This window comes from Nyctereutes procyonoides, unplaced genomic scaffold, assembly GCF_905146905.1.
Source record: "Nyctereutes procyonoides isolate TBG_1078 unplaced genomic scaffold, NYPRO_anot_genome, whole genome shotgun sequence".
NCBI lineage: Eukaryota > Metazoa > Chordata > Mammalia > Carnivora > Canidae > Nyctereutes > Nyctereutes procyonoides.
Window position 1 is genome coordinate 10648396 of NW_026575044.1, and position 19049 is coordinate 10667444.

General features: G+C 34.6%; 1 protein-coding gene across 10 annotated transcripts in view; it reads left to right on the forward strand.

Annotated features, from left to right (window-relative positions):
• CDC42BPA (CDC42 binding protein kinase alpha) overlaps positions 1-19049 on the forward strand; it is a 327675-nt gene that overhangs the window by 62755 nt on the left and 245871 nt on the right. For all 10 annotated transcript variants that reach the window (XM_055323638.1, XM_055323632.1, XM_055323630.1 and 7 more), the window contains exon 2: positions 4207-4298. In XM_055323638.1, the coding sequence (XP_055179613.1) occupies positions 4207-4298 (92 nt within the window). The remainder of the gene's footprint in view (positions 1-4206; positions 4299-19049) is intronic.

Genomic DNA, 19049 nt, shown 5'->3' on the forward strand with positions numbered 1-19049 from the left:
CTCATAAGGTAGAGCATTACATGCATGGTGCTCAATTTTTTTTATTTTTATTTTTATTTTTTTTTTACCTGCTTGAGCTATCAATTACTGGTAGTTATAGTAAAATCTATGAAGGTGAGTTTATTTCTTCCTTTATGTCTGTCATTTTGGCTTTATATAGTTTGAGATTATGCTATTGGGTATATACATGTTTAGAATCATTATGTCTTGGCTAGTTTGATCTACTGTTTTTTTTAAACTCTATGTATGGCTCCTTTTCATCTCTATTCTACTAATGCCTTTCCCCCTAAAACCTTTTTTGTCTATTATTAATATGTCTTAGTTTTTTGATGGGAGGGTGACGGTTAATATTAGCCTTTATTTTTTCTGAAATTTTGCATACATTTGGGGAAGAACCTACTAAAGCAAGAAAAATTTCATGGAATTTTAGAGAGGACCAACAAATCTAAATATTATGTATTTGGGAGAATGATTGTAAAATATGCAAATTTCTAGCAATAGTGGTAAGGAAAAACAATGAAAGTAGACCCAATATACAGTATTAGCATCTAAAAAGGAATCAAACCTATTGTAGTGTTTTAAAACAAAAGGATATTATTTCACTTTATTCCAATAAATTTGAAAATTTCAGTGCAATCTATAATTTTGTAGGAAAATATAATTAACACTGTTATCACAGAAAGAAATAGAAATTATGAAAATGACAATAATATGACAGAAGTCAATTATTAAAAGTCCACTGAAAAGATATCTTCACTAGCATGTTCTTACCAGACCTACAGTCAGAGTCTCTGCTTTTGTCTTCTGAAAGTTTTATAGTTTTGTTTTTCACCTTGAGATCGTTAAACAATCTGGATTTTGTTTAGAGAATGAAAAAGGAGAAAAAGCTACTAAGCATACTTAATGAGGTTGATTTATCATTTGTCCCAAACCAGATGAAGACAGTATAGAAAAAAGATAATTGTAGACCAACATTGTTTATGAACACAGATATAAAATTTAAAAATAAAATCAAAGCAAAACAGAGTCGTCTGTGTATTAAATGCATTATAATCAAGTATGGTTTATCTCAAGGCATATAAAGATAGTTTCAACTTTTAAAATATTTTTAAGTAATATGCCAAATTAAAAGAATGAAATAGAAAACCATATCCTCTTCATGGAGATTGTAACTAACAGTCCTACCAGCTATATATGAGAATACCTGTTAATCACACACCTGCAAACACTTGATGATTTCACATTTTTTATTTTTGGCCCATTTGTTTGGTAAATAATAGAATATTTCTAGTATGTTTATTTGTGTTTCTCTGATTTAAGTGCCATTTTCTGTTTATTAGCCATTTGTATTCACACTGAACATTTATTTATTTATTTGACTGGAAATAAGGGAGCACAAGTTGGGGGAGCAGCAGAGGGAGAGAGAAAAGCAGGCTCTCTGCTAAACAGGGAGCCTGATCTATCTCTACCCAAGGACCCTGGGATCATGACCTGAGCCAAAGACAGATGCTCAACCTACTGAGCCACCCAGGTGCCCCCACACTGAATATTTTATTTTATTTTATTATTTTATTTTATTATTTTTTCACACTGAACATTTTAAACAGAAGAGTAACACTTATTGCATGATTTGTTTACTTGAGCACAGGGACTGTTTATCTTTTGTATCTCTAGCATCTTAAATAATAGCTGGCATACAGTAGGTATTAGAAGATACTTGAATTGAGTAAATGATTAGGAAAACTATGAGTCTTCTGAAGAAATTTGTGACTTAACTCATTTTTGAATGCCTAAAAAAGAATAGTTTTGCAATGTCAAAGAAATGGGATTTTTACCAGCAGGTTCCAGGAAATAAAGACTAGATAGGATTATTTTTTAAATTTCTGTTAATGCCTTTAGGCTCCCATAAAACTTGGGAGCCTAAATTAATCCTAATTACATATGATTTTACATCATCTGGTCCCTTCAGGATTTTACATCATCTGGTCCCTTCAGGATAGATGCTGCTTTGTAGAAAAATGATTTTTTTTTTTTTACATACTATCTTCCTTTGTACCCTTGGTAAAAGATAATTTTAACAACCATTTGCTTTCCTGAATTGTATTTCATTTACTCTAGTTGGTAGAAATAGTTTCTTTTTCTGTTTCGCAACAGTATTTCAGAGGTTTGAAAAAGCAACATTTTTGACCTTTTAGGTAAGTAGGATGTTACCCAAAAGAAGGTATACGTGGAACTATTCTAGATTACAAATAACTGTAGTTGGTGTTGTTGGATTTGGGGTCGATAATGAGACAACGATATAGAGCATGTACGTTATTTGGGGTTTAGGGTTATTGGGAGATTTGAGGTAGGGGGAACATAAAGTGAAGTAGTAGATGTATTTAAAGAAGTGCTAACTGTTCTAGGCTGCTATGTGATGTTTTTTTTTTAGCTATAGTTGGCTGCTGTACCAGCACTAGTCTCATACTGGCTGGCTTCACATCTTTATTTCTAATTCATATATTCCCTACCTACCCATCTTAAGCAGGTATTTCTGAAATGCTGGTATAGAAGCTGGGAAGGGAGAGACGGTAGTCTCAGATTACTGCTAGATAGATAGTGGCACTCCTACTGCTACATAGATTATTACTCCTCCTTGCAGTTCCTTTATATCCCTTCTGCACCTTAGCAAATAGCCTATTTGTCAATAAACTTTCCTCCAATTATGCTAATGGGGACCTGACTGGTACGCAGTGACCATAGTCTCAACAATTTGTCCAGTCCGGTTTGTTCAACACCAAGGTGTCTTAGTCATTTTATCAGTGTTCACCTCATTTGGCGCCATTGAAAAGTATTTTCTTTTTCTCCTTGGGTGAGATCCTCCATCTCTTTATTCAGATTTGATATTCCTTTGATCACCTTCTCTATTGTGAATTGCAAACAGAGAGCCAATCTCAATTTTCTTTCCTTATTACATAAAACACCAACACAAATCTCTATTAGACTGAGTGCAATGTGGACTACCCTTCTTTTCTAAATTACTTAATCGAGCTAAATACCTTCAGAACAAATCAAGTTATAAAAGCTGGCTTGCCTATTTTACTCTCCTAATGCTCAAATAAATCATACTCTCTCCCCGTGGAAGGAAGGGAAGAGAGCTGTACCTCCATATAATGACCCTTTAATCATATTGCTCCTTTTTGTGTGAAAATTAAGAAGGACATGAGGGGAGGAAAGGAGACAGGTATACATTTCTCTTAGAGGCAGCCGAATGTATATTGATTTTAGGATTTTTTAAAAAGTCGATTTATTCCCTATTATTAATAGGATATCTAAATCCCTTGTATGGTATTCAAGGCCATTTACACTTTCCACTTTCCAGCTCCAGTTGCTTTGCATTTCTTCTCAAAATTCTGTAACAACACTGGGATATTTACAGTTATTACCTCAAGGTCCTTTTCTTGCCTCTCTTCATTTGCTTATATTGCTCCCTGTGCCAGTGTCTACACTGCAAACCCAGGCAGAGTAGCAAAATTTTACTTGGTCCTTAGGGTCCACTTCCTGTGTTACTCCATCTGTGAAGTATTAGTGTTCCATTCTTACCTATCCTGAAGTGCTCTATATTTACCTTTATTTGAAGTTTCATCACATTGTTACATTTTGTATGTGTGTCTACTATCTGCTCTGAAGACAGAACTTTTTGAAGGAAGGTACCATGTTCTCATAATTGTTAGACTCCAGTGATTGCCATCATGCTTTATGTAGCATAGACTCTTGTTAAAGGAGTGTTAAAAGGATAAATAAATGAATGAGTATGAAAGAAATCTGAATTTACTTAGTGGGAATTGCTGAAACTCCCACTTCCATGATAATTTGCTTTTACTTCTCAGACATTTGTGTTAAAATATTGTCTAGTGTTTTTGTTAGAATATACAGTGTCAACATGAAAATGAACTGGTCTCATTTGTACATCCCTGTTACTTTGCATTATTTCATGTTAGTAGGTGTTTAAAAATATGTTTCTTACAAAAATATAATTCACATGTAAGAGAGGGAATTGTCTTATGGAATGTATTTCTTAATATATTTTGAAGGGATTATGAGATAGTTTGACTTCATTCTTAATCATAATCTGAATTTTTATTGTTTAACAAATGCCATTATGTACATATCTAATTTGCATCACATTTCATTAAGAAAATAATTGGTGTTGTTCTTTTGTTTCAGCCAAACCATTTACTTCTAAAGTGAAACAGATGCGCCTACATAGAGAAGACTTTGAGATATTGAAGGTGATAGGTCGAGGAGCTTTTGGAGAGGTAAGAGAGAAGGTTTTTAGAGAAGTTCTGCTGATTGTCTTGGAAGCAATTTTATACGATTTGTGAGAGAATTTAACTGAAATATGATTTCCTTGCTATCAGAATTAATATGAATAGTCAGAAAATATATTAATGTTTTAAATGAAATATTTCTTCCTGGAATTTTTTTTCCAAGATGTTTTTCTTCTTCAGATGTTAGTGTAAGTTTGAGCATGGTTCTGAACTCTTCTGTTCCATTGGTTTATTTGTCTCTCCTGATGCCATATCACCCTGTCTTACATTACTCTAAATTAGGGAATCTCAATATTTGATGGTATATGTATTCAAGCTTTCTCCTTCTCTGTTCTTGGCCCTTCATATTTTCATGTAATTTTACAACGAGTATTTCAGTTTCAGAGTTACTCTTAAAAAGCCACACTCATCCATCTGCTTCAGTTTTGATTAGGATTGCACACTGAAGCTGGAGATCAATTATGTAGATAATTGACATCTTCATAATACTGAGTCATCTGGCCGATGAAGGAATGTGATGTTCTTTGTTATTTTAATTAGAATTGTTAGTTAAATTCCATTTCCTAATTGTCTTTTGCTAGTAATTAGAAATATAATGTAATTTTGACTTCATACCTAGGAACGCAGCTGATTTTACTTTTTCAATTATGAATTATGTTGGATTTTAAGAAAATGTTTTATCAGTACTTTTGATACACTTTAGGCTTTTCTCCTTTATTCTGTGAATGTGTTGAATTACAAGGATTTGTTTTCAAGTGTTAAACTAACCTTGCATTTCTAAGATAAACCCTAACTTTATATTACCCTTTTTATATCTCATTGCTCTTGGCTTGCTCTGTGTGTGTGTGTGTGTGTGTGTGTGTGTGTGTCTGTTTAGATTATTTGAGAGAAACTGGCCTGTAATTTTTCCTACTTCGAATCCTGATTAGATTTTGGTACTTTGGTTATACTGGCCTCTTTTACCGTTCTCTGGAAGAGTTTGGGAAGATTGTTTTTATTCCTTCTTCATATGCTTAGAAGATTTAACTTGTGAAACCATTGGGCCTAGAGGTTGCCAGTGAGAAAATTTTAAATTATATAATTAATTTCTTTAGCGAAAATCAGCTTAAATTTTCGATGTGTTGGTTTTGCTGAGTTCACCCATGTCATCTAATTTTTCAGTTATTACTGTATTTATTATTTTTACCTCTCATTTTTTTCATTTGTCATACTAGAGCTGTATCAGTTTTTAAATTTTCTCAATGAACTAACTTTTGCTTTTTGAATGTTTCTATTGTAGATTTGTTTTCTGCTTTACTAATTGCTGCTCTTTTCTTCCTTCTCTCTGGTTTTAACTTGCTATTCTTTTCATAACTTTTGGAGATAGATACTTAGATCACTGATGTCTAGCCTTTCTTTTCAAATGTGTATTGAAGGCTATACGTTTTCCTCTAAGCACCTTTAGCTACAGCTGATAAGTTTTGATAGGTCATATTTTCATTGCTGTTTTACTTAACATGTAGTGTCATTTCCAATGTGATTTTGAATTTCTGTTTGTTTTCTTTCTTTCCCCTTTTCTTTCTTGCTTTCTTTCTCTATTACTTTAGAATTTCATTGCTCTAGGTATATTTCTGTTCCTGAGTTGCAGTGGAATTCCATAACAGTCACTGCATAATTTCAGTCCTTTGAAATTTGCTGTGCATTTTTGTATAAATAACAGGTTAAAAATCATTAACCTTGTTTAAATCTTACACATCTTTGTTATTTTCTCAGCTTGATCTGTCATTTCTGAGAGAGGATTCGTTTGTTTCTTTTAGTTTTCACGGATAACAAATATGGAGTTATTCTATCTTCCTGGTGATTAACTCTTTTTTCATAATTGAATGATCCATGTTGTCCTTAAGTAATGCTTTTTGAGTTAAATTTTCCTTAATTTGATATTAATAGAATGATTCCAGCTCTTTATTAGTATTTGCATTAAATATCTTATTCTATCCTTGAGTTTTAGCTTTCTATAATCTTATAATATGTTTACTATAAAGTAAAATATAGTTTTTGTGTGTGTGTGTGTGTGTGTGTGTTTTAAGTAATCTCTACCCCAAGATCAAGAGTAACATTTTCTACTGACTGAGCCAGCTGGGCACCCTAGTTTTTGTTTTTTAATCCTTTCTGATCTCATTTTATCATTGGAATATATAGTCAGTGGATATGCAATGTAATTATTTATTACTATTTGTTGTCCATTTGTCTTGCCCATCCTGTATTATGTGTCTCTCATTTCCTGGTAGTGGAGTACTTTAAATTATTCTCTCCCTCAATTATTAATTTCTTAGTTTTACCTCTTGTTGGTTTCCCTAGAGATTGCCACATGTATCCTTGGTAAATTTATATTTTGCCAATTCTGATTTACCTGACTTACACTTTTTTTTTCATTGCTGCTATGTCTTTAGTTCTATATATATTTAAAATCTCAAAAACTACTGTCCCTATTCATTTAGATTTGCTTATATATTTACATTTTCTCTTACTCTTCACATTCACATACTTCCTTTTGATAACATTTTCATTTTGACTTAAATATTCCTTTTACGTCAAGTCTGCTGATAACTGTCTGCTTTTATTCTGAAAATACATTTGTTTTGAAGTCATAAAATTAAAAAAAATTGAGTTATATGCTTGCATGACTCCATGGATTTTTACATTTGCATGTGTTTGTGTAGCCATTATGCAGACCTAGATAGGCACCCATTGCCTCCTCTATGTGAATAAGTGCTTCCATTAGAACCCTCTGTGCTGACTTTATCACTGTTGACTTACTTTGCCTGTTTTTAAATTTTATATTGATGGAATTATATAATATATACTCTTGTTTTTGGCTTATTTTGCTCAACATCATGCCTGTGTGATTCATCTTTCTTTGTATTAGTTCACAGTGTTCCTTTGTATAAATACACCACAAGTTATTTACTCATATTAATGTTGGTGGGTATTCAAGTTGTTTATAGCTTTTGGCCATGTTAATAATGTTGTGAACATTCTTGTACATGTCTTTTGGAGACAGAGGCATTCATTTGTGTTTGATATAAACTTAAGAGTGGAATTGCTGGGTCCTTGAGTAGGCATATTCAGCTTTGGTAGGCAGTGCCAGATGATTTCCCAAATGGCTCCCAGTGTACCAGTTTACACCATTCCATCTACCAATAATGTGTGAAGGTCCCAATTGCTTCACAACCTTGCCAATACTTGGGTTTTGCCTTTTTTTTTTTTTAACTTTAGCTATTTTTTTTTGGTGGGTGAGTAGTAATATTGAATTATGATTTCACTTCACATTTTCTGATAGCTCTATAAGTCCATTTTCATATCACTCTACATAGATTTTTTTTTTCCATGAAGTGCACATTCTGAGGTTGGGGAATTGGGAGTGGGTTGTTTAACTTATTGGTAAATTCTGGATACAAGTCCTTTGTTGGAGATAATGTGTGTGTGTGTGTGTGTGTGTGTGTGTATTAAATAAAATATCTCTTCCTTTCTGTGGCTTGGCTTTTCCCTCTCCATATAGATCTTTGATTGGTGAGAAGTTCTTAGATTTAGTGAAGTCTAGTTAATTAAACTTTTCTTTATGATTAGTCCTTTTTATATTCCTTTAAAGAGGTTTTTTCCCCAACTCCAAGGTCATGAAGATATTGTGTTACCTTCTGTTGTCTTTAAAAAACATTTTATATTTTAGTCTCTCATCCATCTGGTATTATTTGTTTCTTGAGGTATAGGTCAAGGTTCCTTTATTCTTTGTAGGTTTTATACATTTATTTATGAGTGTTTGATGTTTGTGGATGAGCTTTTTATAGAATTGTTTTCTAACTTTGTTGCTAGAATAGAAATACAATTGATTTTTGTATATTAATATTGTATTTAAGAATCTTGACATATTTATTAATTCTAGATTATATGTAAGTTTCTCAATTTTTCATAATTTTATTTCCAAATAATGACAGCTTTTATTTTTCTGTCTGATCTTTATGCCTTTTATTTCTTGTATTATTGCGGTGGAGAGGATCTTCCATAAAATGTTGAATTCAAGTGGTGAAAATAGAATTTTTGTCTGGTTTGTGATTTCAGGGGGAAGTGTTCAATATTTTACTATTGAGTTTGAAGTTTGCTGCAGCTTTTTTGTTTGTATTGCTACTGTTTTAGGTTAAGGGAATTTTCCTTCTAGTCCTAGTCTTTTAAGAGTTTTTCCATGCATAGGAGTTAACTTTTATCAGAAGCCTTTTTCTTTATGTGTTTTGTTGATATGATTTAACTTCTATATTTGATTACTCTGGGGATTATTTTGGTTAGTTTTTACATGTACCTAATACTACATTAATGTATAAATCCAATTATTCCCATGTATCATTTTAAAATGTATGGTTTGGTTTGATTTGCTTACATTTTGTTTTGTATGAGAAAGATTGGCCTTTGCCTATCCTGTTAATTTTTTAATATTTGTGAATGATATGCTTAGCTCACAAGATAACTTGGGAGGTGTTCTTGGTTTCTCAGTTTTTTGAAAGTTTGTATAAGATTAGTATTATTTCTTTGAAAACTAGTGAAACCATAGGAGTGCAATTTCTTTTCTTTTTGATTGTCTCTTTTGAGGTAAACCTTATATATGTTGAAATACACTAATTGTGTATATGTATAATGTTGTGAGCTTTGACAAATAGACTCACCTTTATTGAAGATATAGAACATTTCCATCTCCCTAGGAAGTTTCCTTCCCTGTTAGTTCCCTATAACATCCATAAAGTGATAACCACTGTTCTAAATTTTAACTGTGGATTAGTTTTTGTTTTTTGAAAATTTCATGCAAATGGAACCATACCATGTGTACTTTTTGGTATACAAATTCTTTTGCTCAGAATTTGGATCTCTGCAAGATCCATCCTTGTGATTGAATGTATCAGTATTCCCTTTTTGTTGCTGATTAGCATACTATCTTATTAATATACTACAATTTATCCATTCCTAGGTTGATGAGCATTTGGGCTGTGTTTAGTTTTTGACTATTGGGAATAAAGCTGATAATGAATATTATTGTACAAGTATTTATGGAAATACATTTATATTTTCCTTGGATAAATATCTACTACTGGAACTGCTCTGTTAATGGTAGATGCATGTTTAAATTTAAAAGAAACTGGCAAATTTTTCTATTCAGGTTGTAGGGGTTCATTATATTTTGTATTTATAAAAGTCCTTTGTCAGATACATGTTTTTTTTTTTTTTTTTTTTTTTTAGATACATGTTCTCACAAGCTGTGTGGCTTACCTATTAAATTTCTTAGAAATGTTTTTTTACGAGCAGAAGTTTTAAATTTTGATGATATAATTGAAATTTTTTTCTCTTACAGTTAATTTCTGTGTTTGTTCTAAGAAATTCTTGTTCATATCCGGGTCACAAAGACATTTATGTTTTTCCCTAAAAGCTTTATAGTTTTAGCTTTTATGTTTAGACTGGTGATCCATTTTAAACTAATTTGTATATGATGTGAGATAGGGATTGAGGTTCATTTATTTCCTAATGGATTTTCAGTTGTTTCAACACCATTTGTTGAAAAGGTTGTTTCCCTTCTATTGAATCACTTCGATACCTTTGCCAAAAAAATCAGTTGACCATGTAAGTCTTGATGTTTTTCTGTTCTGTCTAGTTCTATTTCATTGGTCTCTATGTCTCTATGCTGGTCTCACACTATTTCAATTCCTATAGCCTTATACTATAAAGTTGAGAGCATATAGTGAAGTCTGAGTCTAAGTCCTACTAGGTTCTTTTTCAAAATCATTTTTGTTATTCTTGAACTGTTGCATTATCACATGAATTTTAGAATCTGGTCAGTTTCCGAAAAAGCCTACTGGTTTTGAAAATGAATTTGCATTCAATTATAGATCAGTTTTGGTAGGAATGACATTAACAATGTTGAGTCTACTAGTTAGTCTGTAAACAATGTGTTTCTCTCTCTCTTTTTTTTAAAGAGAGAGTGAGGGAGAGCCTGTGTGAGTGGACAGGGAAGGACATGGAGGGGCAGAGGGAGAGGGGGAGAGAGAATCTTAAGCAGGTTTCACACTCAGCACGCAGCCTGATATGGGTCTTAATCTCATGACCTTTAGATCATGACATGAACCCAAATCAAGAGTCAGACACGTAACTGCCTCAGCTACCCAGGCACCCTTCTCTCAGTTTTTTTTTTTAAGATTTTATTTATTCATGAGAGAGAGAGAGAGAGAGAGAGAGAGAGAGAGAGAGAGAGAGATGCAGGCAGAGACGCAGGCAGAGGGAGAAGCAGGCTTCATGCAGTGAGCCTGACGCGGAACTCGATCCTGGGTCTCCAGGATCACACCCTGGGCTGAAGGTGCTAAACTGCTGAGCCATCTGGGCTGCCCTTAGGTTTTTTTTTTTAAGGTGTATTTTTTCTCAAGAATATTTTATAATTTTAGTGTATAGGTTTTTGTTCATTTTTTTTATTAAATATGTTCCAAGTAAATTATGCTTTTTGATATCATGATAGATGATACTAAAACTCTTTATGTTCAGATAGAATGCTGTTAATATTTGGATACACCACTGATTTTTGTATCTGACATTATTTCCTAAATTCACTTACTATTTTTTAAATAGTTTTTTGTTGTTTTAGTTGTTGCTTTCTTAGATTTTCTTTGTGAAAGATCATACTGTCTGAGACTAGGGACAATTTCCTTTTTTTTTTTTTTGACAATTTCCTTTTTACTTTACAGACTTTATACATTTTATTTCTTTATCCTATTGTACTAATTTGGACCTCTAGTACAATATTGAATAGGTGTCATGAGGATAGGCATCTTTACCTTATTCCTGAGCATTGGGAGAAAGGATTCAGTGTTTCACTGTTAAACATGGTGTTAATTGTAGGTGTTTGTATAGGTGCCTTTTATCCAATTGAAGATACTGTCTTCTATTACTAGTTTGCTAAGAATTAAAAAGAATTTACTTACTAATGGGTGCTGAATTTTGTCATTTGCTTGTCAGGCATTTATTGAAATAATCATATAGATTTGTCCTTTTATTCTCTTAATACAGTGACTCACTTTGGTTGACTTTTAAAAAATAGATTTTATTTCTTTTTTTTTTTTAATTTTTTTTAATTTTTTTATTTGTTTTTGATAGTCACACACAGAGAGAGAGAGAGAGAGAGAGAGAGAGAGGCAGAGACATAGGCAGAGGGAGAAGCAGGCCCCATGCACCAGGAGCCCGACGTGGGATTCGATCCCGGGTCTCCAGGATCGCGCCCTGGGCCAAAGGCAGGTGCCAAACCGCTGCGCCACCCAGGGATCCCAGATTTTATTTCTTAAAGCATTTTTATGTTAATAGCAAAATTGAGTAGAAAGTATAGAGAATTCCCATTTACCTTTAACCCCGACTCGTGCACAGCCTCTTCCACGGTTGACATCCTGCACTCTAGTGATGCATTTGTTATAGTCTGTGAATCTGCATCGACCCATCATTATCACCGAAAGACTATAATTTACATCAGGATCTGCTCTTGGTGTTGCATATCGTATGGGTTTCAACAAATGTATAATGATACATATTCACCCTTATAGTGTCACACAGATCATTTCATTGCCTTTAAAATCCTCTATACTCTGTTTACCATCCTATCCTTCCTTCATCCTCTCGCTGTCATTCATTTTTTTATTGTTTCTACAGTTTTGCCTTTTTCAGAATGTCCTATAGTTGGAATTCTATAGGCTGTAGCCTTTTCATATTGGCTTCTTCCATGTAGTAATGTTTATTCAAGTTTCATTTATGTCTTTTCATAGCTTTTGATAGCTCATTCCTTTTTAGTGTTGAATAATATGCCATTGTTTGAATGTGCCACTATTATTATTTATCCATTTACTTACTGAAAGTCATCTTGGTTACTTGTAACTTATGGCACTGGTGAATAAAGCTGCCATAAACACCCATGTGCAGGTTGTTGTGTGGACATAAATTTTCACTTCCTTTGGACAAATACCAAGGAGCATAATTGCCGTATGGAATGATAATGACAGTTTTGTTTACTTTTTTTTTTTTTTTTTTTATTTACGACAGTCACACACACAGAGAGGCAGAGACATAGGCAGAGGGAGAAGCAGGCTCCATGCACCCGGAGCCCGACATGGGATTCGATCCTGGGTCTCCAGGATCGCGCCCTGGGCCAAAGGCAGGCGCTAAACCGCTGCGCCACCCAGGGATCCCTGTTACAGTTTTGTAAGAAACTGCCACAATGTCTTACAACATGGCTGGTACCATTTTGCATTTTTATCAGCAATGAATGAGAGTTCCCGTTACTCCACATCCTTATTAGCATTTGGGGTTTTCAATTTTGGCCATTTTAATAGGTGTGTAGTTGTATCTCATGGGTTTTTTAACTTGCAATTCCCTAGGTTATGTTGAACATCTTTTCATGTGCCTTTTTGCCCTCTGTGAATCATCTTGGGTGAGATGTCTGGTAGGATCTTTAGCGCATTTTTTAAATGGGGTGGTTTGTTTTCTTAATGCTGAATTTTAAGAATTCTTTGTTTATTTTGGATAACAGTGCTTTATCAGATATCAGTCTTTTGCAAATTTTGCTCCCTTGTTTATCTTCTCATTCTCTTAACAGTGTCTGTCACAGAGCAGAAGCTTTTAATTTTGGTGAAGTCTAGCTTATCGATTAATTCTTTCATGGATTATGCCTTTGGTATATATGATTGATTTTCAAATGTTAGCCTAATCTCTGGGATAAATTCCAATTGGTCATGACTTACTATGCTTTGAGATATTGACTTACTATCCTTTTGAGATATCTTTAGTATTTTCTTAGCTATTTTCATATCATTTATAATTAATGGAGAATTTTTTATAGAGTTGATGTCAAATTTTGATGTTAGTGTTATACCGGACTTAAAAAAATGAACTGGTGGAGAGTTTGCCCTTTTTGGGAAGTATTTTGTGTATATTTGGTATTTTTTTCCCCCTAAATGTTTGATAGAATTTACCAATGAAACCATACGGACTTGGATTTTTTGGTGGGGCATGTAATCCTACTAAATTAGTTTCTTGATGGTTAAGAGCTATTCAGATTTTCTATTTTCTATTGTGTCAGCTTCAGTAAATTTTATTTTTCATGGAATTTGTTTATTTCACTTAAGTTTTAAATACAAAGTTGTTCATAATATCTCTTTATTATTTTTGATGTCTATGGAATATGAGGTGATACTCTATGATGAGGTGATACTCTATCTTTCATTGCTCATACTTATGTTTTATTCCTCTCATTCTTTGTCAGTCATGTTGAGGTTGTTTAGTGTTATTAATCTTGAACAAAGCTACTTTAGGTTTGTGAATTATTATATTTTTGTCACTTTTTAAAAAAGACTTTATTTTAGAGAGAGAGTACACTTAAATGTGGAGGGGGACAGAGCAGGGGAGAGAGAGGGAAAAAAAGAGAATCTCAAGCAGACTCTGTGCTGAGTGCAGAGCCCGACACAGGTCTTGATCTCACAACCCTGAGATCATGACCTGAGCCAAAACCAAGAGACAGATATTTGACTGACTGAGCCACCCAAGGACTTCTGTTTTTGTCACTTTTTAACTTAAATTTTTAAAAATCTTTGTTATTTCTTTTCTAATACTTGGTTTGGATTCAATTTGCTTATCTTTTTTTCTAGCTTCTCAAGGTAGAAACTTAAACTTAGATCTTTGTTTCTTTTCCATTCCAGTTTAAGCATTAAAACTATAAATTTCCCCCTGAGCATGATTTAGGTATATCTCACAGATTTTGATGTTATATTTTCATATCAAAATACTATTTAACTTTCTCTGATATTTTCTTTGATGAGTTATTAAGTGGAGCATTTACTTTTAATAATTTTGGGACTATATGAGTTATTTTACTGTTATTGATGTCCAAGTTATGTTTGTTATGGTCAGACATCATACTCTAAGTTTTCAGTACTTTTCAGGTTTTTTGAAATTTATTTTATGGTCAAAATATGGCTTATCAATATGTGTACTTGAAAATAATTATAATTTTACATTTGTTGCTTATATTCTTTTATAAATGTCAGGTCAAGATGGTTGACACTGTCAGTAAAATCTTCCATACTTTGGTGAGTTTTATTTGGTTCTTTTGAGAGAGGAGTATTAGAATCTTCAAATACAATTGTGATTATAGAATATAATATAGAATCTTCAAATATAATTATGATTCTACCTCATACATTTGAAACTCAAAAAACAGGCATACGATTTCTCAATTTTTATGTATTTCTGATACATCAACTTTTTTTTTTATCATTATGGAATGTGTCTTTTTTTTTTTAAAGATTTTATTTATTTATTTATAGAGACACAGAGAGAGAATGAGAGGCAGAGACACAGGCAGAGGGAGAAGCAGGCTCCATGCAGAGAGCCTGACTTTTTTGGTAAGATAATATGTCTGTCAGGTCATCTAATTTCTCTTATATTAATATAGTTAGCTTTCTTAAGGGTTGAACTTTTTCTTTTTTGCATTTGTGTATAAAGTGAATCTCTTGGGGCACCTGGGTGGTTCAGTCAGTTGAGTATATGACTCTTGGTTTTGGCTCAGGTCGTGATCTCAGAGTCCTGGGATTGACCTGCATTGGGCTCCCCACTCAGCAGAGAGTTTGCTTGTTTGCCCCTCCCCCTGCTCGCTCTCTCTCTCTCTCTCTCTCTCAGTAAATAAATCTTAAAAAAAAAAGTGAATCTCCTATGGACGGCATATAGCTAGGTTTTGCATTTTTTTAATACATTCTGGTCTTCTCTGCACTTTAATTGGACTGTTTAGACCATGGGTCAACAAATTTTTTTCTGTGATCTGCCAGACAGTAAATATTTTGGATTTCATAGTCCATATGGTTTGTGTGGCAAGTACACTACTCTGTCATTGGAATGTGAACATAGCTGTAGACAATTTATAAATGAAGGAATTTGGCTGTATTCAAATAAAACTTTATTTATAAAACAGGTATTGGGCTATATGTGACTTCTGGGCCATGGTTTGCTGAGGCCTGGTTTAGGCCATTTTAATGACAATTTATAGATATATTTATAAGTATATATAGATATGTCATTTTTTTGTTTGCTGTTTGCTCCCTCCTTGTTCTTCTCTTGTTCTCTTCCTGTCTTTTTTGGGGCTATTTGAATAATTTTTAATGTTCTCTTTTGATGTCTTTTTTTTTAAGATTTTATTTATTCATGAGAGACACAAAGAGAGAGGCATAGACATAGGCAGAGGGAGAAGCAGGCCCCCTTTTGGGGAGCCTGATATGGGACTTGTTCCCAGGACCCTGGGATCATGACCTTAGCCAAAGGCAGAGGCTCAACCACTGAGCCACCCAGGTGCCTCCTCTTTTGATTTCTGTATTGACTTCTTTGCCAGACATCCTTGCATTATTTTCATAATAGTTTTTCTTTAATATGGATCTTTTTTCCCCACTCCAGGAGTTCAGGATCTTTTCAGTATCACAACATTCTTATTCATTACAGAAACATCAGTGTCCGTTTTCTTCTTGTTGATAATTTTGCTCTCTTTCTTCTACTTTTCTGCTACTGCATAAATTAGAGGATGGAATCACATAAATTGCCCAGAATTAGGGTCAAACAAAAATGAATTGGAATGACCCAAACACAGGCACATAATTTTTGCCAGAAACCCTGTATCAATTGGGTATAAGAATTAAAAAGGAAGAGCTAGAGCCTCAGTTTGCAAATATATTATTATATATCTAAAAGTCCCAAGATAATGCTGAAAACTAGTATAAATTAGATAATTCCATAGTAATCATATGTACACACAAGTCATGAACTTTTATATGTATAAACAACCATAGTTGGAAGATAATGGAAGAGGAAAATATATTTAAAATTGCCACATCATAAAAGTGTTAATTATTTCTAAATTAGTTAACATTAAATAATTCCAATACATATGGTAGTTACTAGGCTGATTCTTAATAGGAAAATAATTAAGAATCAACAGAAAAACACTTGAAAAATGGAGCAGCAACAGACCTGCTGTATATTAAAACATGTTGTAAAACCTCGCAAAATAGCACATGAATAAAAAATCCAGAAGTGGGCTCACACACACGTAGTAATTTAATGTTTGGTAAAGACAGCATCTCCAATTGGTGCAGTTTTAATACATGGTTTTGAGAAAATGGATAGCCAGTTGGAAGGGTCCATTTGTGGATCTAATTAAAATTCATATTATATATCAGGACAAACTACAAATGGGTCACATGTCCAAGTATAAAAAATAAGACAAATACAACAGAAATATCCAAAATAGATTGACCAAACTATGGCATATCCACATAATGGGACACCGTACAACTGCAATAAAGAAGGAGTTCACTCTATTTCTGTGGAGAGATCGCCAGAATATATTACAAAGTGAATAAAATAGGCTATAGGGTAGTGTATATGTAGTATGCTGTTTTTTGTTAAGAAGAGGTAGAAATTTTACAATTCATACTTATGTTTTCATAAAGTAACATTGTACAAGGACAAGAGGGAATGGGGTACAGGTAGACACTGACAGGAGTAGAAGTCACTCTTCTAAGTAGAAACATTTTTGTTTTGATTTTTTAAGCATTTGCTATTTATTGACTAATAAATTCTTTTTGAACTTATTATCTATCTAAAAAATCACTAGAAATTCTTCCAAGTTGAGATGAATTAATCTGCAAGTTCTGCGAGTAATTTAAGGAAGAAGTACTTCTAAATGTAAACCTCCCCAGATAATAGAAAAAGAGGGACCACTGCCCAGCCCATTTGATGAGGCTAGAATAACCTAGTTTCTAAAACCTGACAGTGTGTTGAGTCGAAGAAGGGCATCCTAGGAAAGAACACATACACATATGATTTGATTTTATGACAAAAGTCAGGATCATGGTTGTCTATGGTAAGAGGGTGGAGGGGCATGGGCAGTTTCTGGGTTACTGCAATGTTCTGTTTCTTGATCTCCATTTTTATATGTTGTTCACTTTATAAATGTGTTTAACTCTACTTTTGTCTTCTGTGTAGTATCTTGTTGCAGTGATTTTTAAAAATGGTAACAATTGGTTTCTCCTAAACTAATTTCACTAAGGGATTAGAGGCTAATTGGTATCTAGTAGGGACCCACTTTTGTTTTGTTTAAGCTATTCTGTTGGGATTTTTGTTCTGCAACCAGCACAGCAATTCTAGCCAACGTTGAAATTGTTCATTCACATGATCAGATTCACTGCAGATAAAACTTGTTTATATAAGAACAGAGAGGGGGATCCCTGGGTGGCGCAGCGGTTTGGCGCCTGCCTTTGGCCCAGGGCGTGATCCTGGAGACCCGGGATCGAATCTCACATCGGGCTCCCGGTGCGTGGAGCCTGCTTCTCCCTCTGCCTGTGTCTCTGCCCCTCTCTCTCTCTCTCTGTGTGACTATCATAAATAAATAAAAATTAAAAAAAAATATATTAAAAAAAAAAGAACAGAGAGGGTGTGCTGCAGTGGAAGGTTCAACAGATTGAGGGACCCCTGGACAGAGTGGCTTTCTTCATTGAAAGGGCTGTCTGTCATCTGTCTTCTTATTCCAAATCTAGAAAATAACTACAGGGTAAGAGGTACTGAATATATATAGGAATTTAAATCATTGTTAGGAATTTCATTTACCTTCCTTTTGGAAAACCTGAAATGAGACCCTGTAGGTTCTCACTCAGTGCTGCTCAGGGGAGATGTTGGGGTGGAGGGAAGAGTCTGGAGGTTCATCAGAGCAGGATTTGGAGCAGCAGGCACATCTATGCCAAAGTCCTTATTAGGAAATTGAAAGGGCTCAGTGTGCTGTCAGCCATGAGGATCAGTTCATTGAAAAGACTGCATGCAGCCAGGGTGGGGAGTTGTCGTGTGTAGGAGAGCTCTGTTTAACCCAGAGAAGGCCACCTTACCATACACACGAGGTGGGGCCTGGTCTCGTCTTTCAGGCCCCACAGCACACTAGCCACTCAGCTCTCCATCCCTCTCTCAACTGAAAGAATGAAAGGAGTTCCCACTGCCATCCCTACCTTAACCCTACCAGCCTTATAAAAAAACGAAAAACAACAAGCAGGCTGCAGTAGGCCGCAACAGTTTTGTGGTGCTGATCAGTACTGGAGATTCTACCACAGTTTCTGATTGGTTCCACAGTAGCCTTTCCTCAGAGAATTTGAAGAAGTGGTTGTCACCATAGTCAGTGTTTTAGGAGTGACAACTGGCCAGTAGGGGATGGCATTCTGCACTGTCCATCCCAGAGGCCTGTGCTATGGCCTCCCTTTACTCTGTTGGTGACATGCCAGGCGTGGGCAGGCACAGGGAAGGCTCCCTCTGCTGGGCCCTGGTTGTAAATACCAGCTGTGATACTTGGGCAGGAAGGGACGGCCAGAAACTAGAGTGGTAGTTCCTTGTTATCTCTGTAGGAGGGAGGATAGCCAGCTCACAGACCTTTCTGCACTTGGGAGTGTCTCTCCACTTCCATCTCCTGGTGGCTGAGAGCCATTGAAATAGCTCTCAAATGGTGGGGATAGAGTGGATTCTGCAGCCTATGCGGGGATCATAATGAGGCCATCAGAGACCAGGCCTGACTTGGTCCAGAAATTCCAGCCTCCGGAGGAAAGCCCCCCCCCCCCCATACAGTCATACCCCCACCAGCCAAACAGAGGAGTACTTTTCAGCAGGCCCCAGTCT